Source organism: Diospyros lotus, chromosome 9 (assembly GCF_014633365.1).
Source record: "Diospyros lotus cultivar Yz01 chromosome 9, ASM1463336v1, whole genome shotgun sequence".
NCBI lineage: Eukaryota > Viridiplantae > Streptophyta > Magnoliopsida > Ericales > Ebenaceae > Diospyros > Diospyros lotus.
Window position 1 is genome coordinate 18,752,455 of NC_068346.1, and position 3,799 is coordinate 18,756,253.

The window sequence follows — 3,799 nt, forward strand, 5'->3', positions numbered from 1 at the left end:
CTTTTTATAGCCTGCCTAGGATGATATTGTATGTCATATTCACTCAACTCAATGGACCATTTGGTGAGACGACCGGAACACTCAGGCTTTTGTAAAATGCTCCGTAATGGTTGGTCAGTTAGTACGCTAATGGAGTGAGCTTGGAAATATGGCCTCAACTTTCTGGAGGCGTTCAATAGGGCCAGTGCCACCTTTTCTGTGAAGGGATAATGCGTTTCCGGCCCTTGTAGAACCTTATTGACGTAGTACACTGGTCGATCCACCTGCCCTTCTTTTTTAATTAGTACTGCACTTACTGCTTTGTCACTTACACCCAAGTACAGATATAACATTTCCCTAGTTTCAGGTCGAGTCAATAAAGGGACTTCCTTCAAGTACTCTTTTAATGCCTCAAATGACTTTTGGCATTGTTCCGTCCACTCAAACTTTTTCCTTGTCCTTAACGTCTGAAGAAACGGGAGTTCCCTTTCGGCCGATTTGGAGAGGAAACGCCCAAGAGCCGCCATTCGACCTGTCAGCCGTTGCACCTCCTTAATTGATGTTGGGGGTTCCATATCTAGTATCGCTTGTATCTTTTCGGGGTTCGCCTCAATGCCCCTTTGTGTGATCATATATCCTAAGAATTTTCCAGACTGAACGCCAAATGCACATTTTGCTGGGTTTAGGCGCATTTTGTATTGCCTAAAGACTTCAAGCACTCGTGCCAGCTTTTTAACATGTGATTCCTTCTCCCGACTTTTCACGATCATATCATCGACATATGCTTCCATTGTATCACCCAATAATTCCTTAAAGACTTTATTCACCATGCGTTGATAAGTGGCCCCTGCGTTCTTGAGCCCGAATGGCATAACTCGGTAACAATATGTCCCTTTTTCTGTAATGAATGATGTTTTCTCCTGATCTGGAGGATACATCATTATCTGATGATACCCTGAGAAGGCATCTAAGAAGCTCATTAGATGATACCCAGATGTTTCATCCACCAGACGATCAATCCGAGGTAATGGGTAGGAATCCTTAGGACACGCCTTGTTGAGGCCAGTGAAGTCTATACACACGCGCCATTTTCCGTTGGGTTTTTTAATCATAACCACATTGGCCAACCACTCTGGATATAACACCTCTCGAATGAAACCTGCCTTTAGTAGCTTATCAATTTCTTCTTCTAATGCTGGTAGCCTATCAGGGGCGATATTCTTTTTTTTTTTGTCGAACAGGCTTGAACTGAGGATCCACGTTCAAATGGTGACATATCACGTCGGGACTAATCCCTGGCATATCCCTTAGTGTCCAAGCGAAGACATCCAAATTTTCTCTAAGGCACCCCATGATTTCCTCTTTTACTGGTTTCGGAAGCTTCATGCCCACATACACTAACTTCTCGGGATCTGTGTCACTTAATCGCACTGCTTCTAACTCTTCCACTGGTTGGGGCTTGCGAGCAGTCTCTTCTTCCAGGGATTTGTGTATGGCTTTTTCAGCGATAGATAAAGTCTCTTCTACCTTTTTTCCTTTTGTGGATGATAGATAACAGGATCTTGCCTTCCTCTGATCTCCACGAACTTGCCCTACTCCTGAGAGCGTGGGGAATTTCATTAATAAGTAGCAAGAGGACACTACAGCCCTCATATCATTGAGGAGTGGTCGGCCTAAAATCATGTTGTATGCTGCAGAAGGGGCTTTGACCACCATGAAATTCGCCTGTCGAGTCACACTTTGAGGGTCGGCGCCTAATGTGACAGGTAGTTGAACAGATCCTGCTACCGAGACAGGTTCTCCAGTGAAGCTGTACAGGGGAGAGGACACTTTTCTCAACCGGTCTTGGGATATGTTCATTTGTTCGAAACAATTCCAATAGATTAGATTAACAGAGCTGCCGCTATCCACCAAAATTCTACTGATGGGGTGTTTGGCGATAACTGCAGAAATTACCATTGGATCGTCATGTGGAAGTATTATATCACCTCTATCAGCAGGGGTGAACGTGATTGGCTCCTCGTCCTCTCTCACCTCCATCACAGAGTTGACTTGGTAGGCCTGACGGGCATAGGCCTTTTGAGAAGAAGAAGTATTCCCAGCTAAGGTCTCGCCCCCAGAGATAACATGAATAGCTTGATGAGTCGGCTCATTGTCAGGGGGGGCCACCATTCTGTCATCCCTTATCCCTTCATTCTGCCGTAAATTTCGTCTATCTTGACCTTCGGGCCTTTCTTCCCTTCTTTGACGGTCTCTGTCATTTCTACCTTCAGTCCTTACATATCTTTGCAAGTGCCCTTCACGAATGAGTGCTTCTATCTGATTTTTTAGCTCCCTACACTGATCAGTAGAGTGTCCCCGAGTTCGGTGATACCTGCAGTACTCTTCTTGATTTCTCCCCATGGGGCGATCTGCCTTTTTCGGAAGCTGGAGGAGACCAGACCCCTCTACTGTCGCCAATATAGCTGATCGGGGTTGATTGAGCCTAGTGTAATGATGGAATTGTGGCCCCACTGTATCCGACCTCCTGATCCGTTCTTTTCGCTGGTTTGATCCTTCTTCAATATCTCGCTCTTTCCTATTTCTTTCTCCGTCTTCACTTCCCCCTATCGTTCTCATCATTTCCGCATGGAGTATGTACCTGTTAGCCCGGACGAACAGGTCTGCCAGAGATTTCGGAGGGTCCAGGGATAATGATTCTTGCAAAGGGGTTAGTCGTGTCCCTTGGAACATGGCAGACACCACCATTTCAATCGGTAAATTACAGATCTCAAGTGTGGCATTTCGAAATCTGTCCACGTAGTGCCGTAGGGTCTCTTTATTCCCTTGTCGAATGCTAAGCAGATATGTCGCATCCTTCTTTCTCTGACTGTTAATAATGAATGCTTTGATAAATTCTGTTTTTAGCTGCCCGAATGAAGAGATAGATGCCTCGGGTAAGCCGTTAAACCAGGCTCGAGCATGCCCAGTTAGGGTTAAAGGAAATGCCCTGCACATTATCTCGTCGTCCCATCCATGAAGCATCATTAAAGATTCATAATTTTGCACGTGATCGTACGGGTCGTCCTTTCCTGAATAAGGATTTATTTGAGGCATCTTGAACTTCCTCGGCAAAGGTTTCTCCATTACCTCGGCCACGAATGGTAGCTTTCCTCTGGATTGTTCCTCAGAGGTAGGTAACAACTTATTCTGTTGTAGGACCCGCTCAATCATCTTTTTCATATCGGCGGCCTCTCGTGCACTAAATGCAGTAGGGTTATCCTCAGGCCCATCATTTTGCTTGGTTATGGGTTTTGCCTCCCGGCCTCTTTCCATCGGAGTGCTGGCTACTGTTTCCAAATATCTTCCTCGTTGTGGGCTTCGTCCAAATTAAGATTTAATTAGATTAGTAAATCTTAGAAAAAAAGTTAACTAATTTAGATATTCACCCCATTGAATTGATAGAAACCAATTGATTGAAAATTAAGACAGATTAATAAGTGGATTCGAAATACCCTAGTTGCCTCCATTTTATCCAAGTTAAGTTATTTTTAAATTTGTATTTAATTTTAGTTCTCATTAGTTTAATTTATTCAAATTCATCTCTTTTTATAATCTAAATAATATTAAAGTTAATCTAATTTTGGTACTTAATCCAATCCTTGTGGGATCAATGCTTTACTCATTCATTATATTACTTAAGCGACTCGTACGCTTGCTAATTAGCCTAACAAGAAGTGTTTATTATGCTATGGGGCCTCAACATTCCTTCTATGCGCTCACAGGTCGTCCATCAAAGGAGCTTAACATCCTGACTCATTGGCACCCAAAGGGTGTAGCC

General features: G+C 43.9%; 1 protein-coding gene across 1 annotated transcript; it reads right to left on the reverse strand.

Moving 5' to 3' along the window:
- Positions 1 to 1,185: 1,185 nt before the first annotated feature.
- Positions 1,186 to 3,294, reverse strand: LOC127809282 (uncharacterized). The gene has a single exon (XM_052348047.1). It carries the CDS (start codon positions 3,292 to 3,294, stop codon positions 1,186 to 1,188), a length of 2,109 nt encoding a protein of 702 aa, XP_052204007.1.
- Between the last annotated feature and the right edge of the window lie 505 nt (positions 3,295 to 3,799).

Excerpts from the sequence above, each read along its gene's own strand:
- LOC127809282 (XM_052348047.1), bottom strand. The coding sequence starts at position 3,294 with ATGGAAAGAGGCCGGGAGGCAAAACCCATAACCAAGCAAAATGATGGG.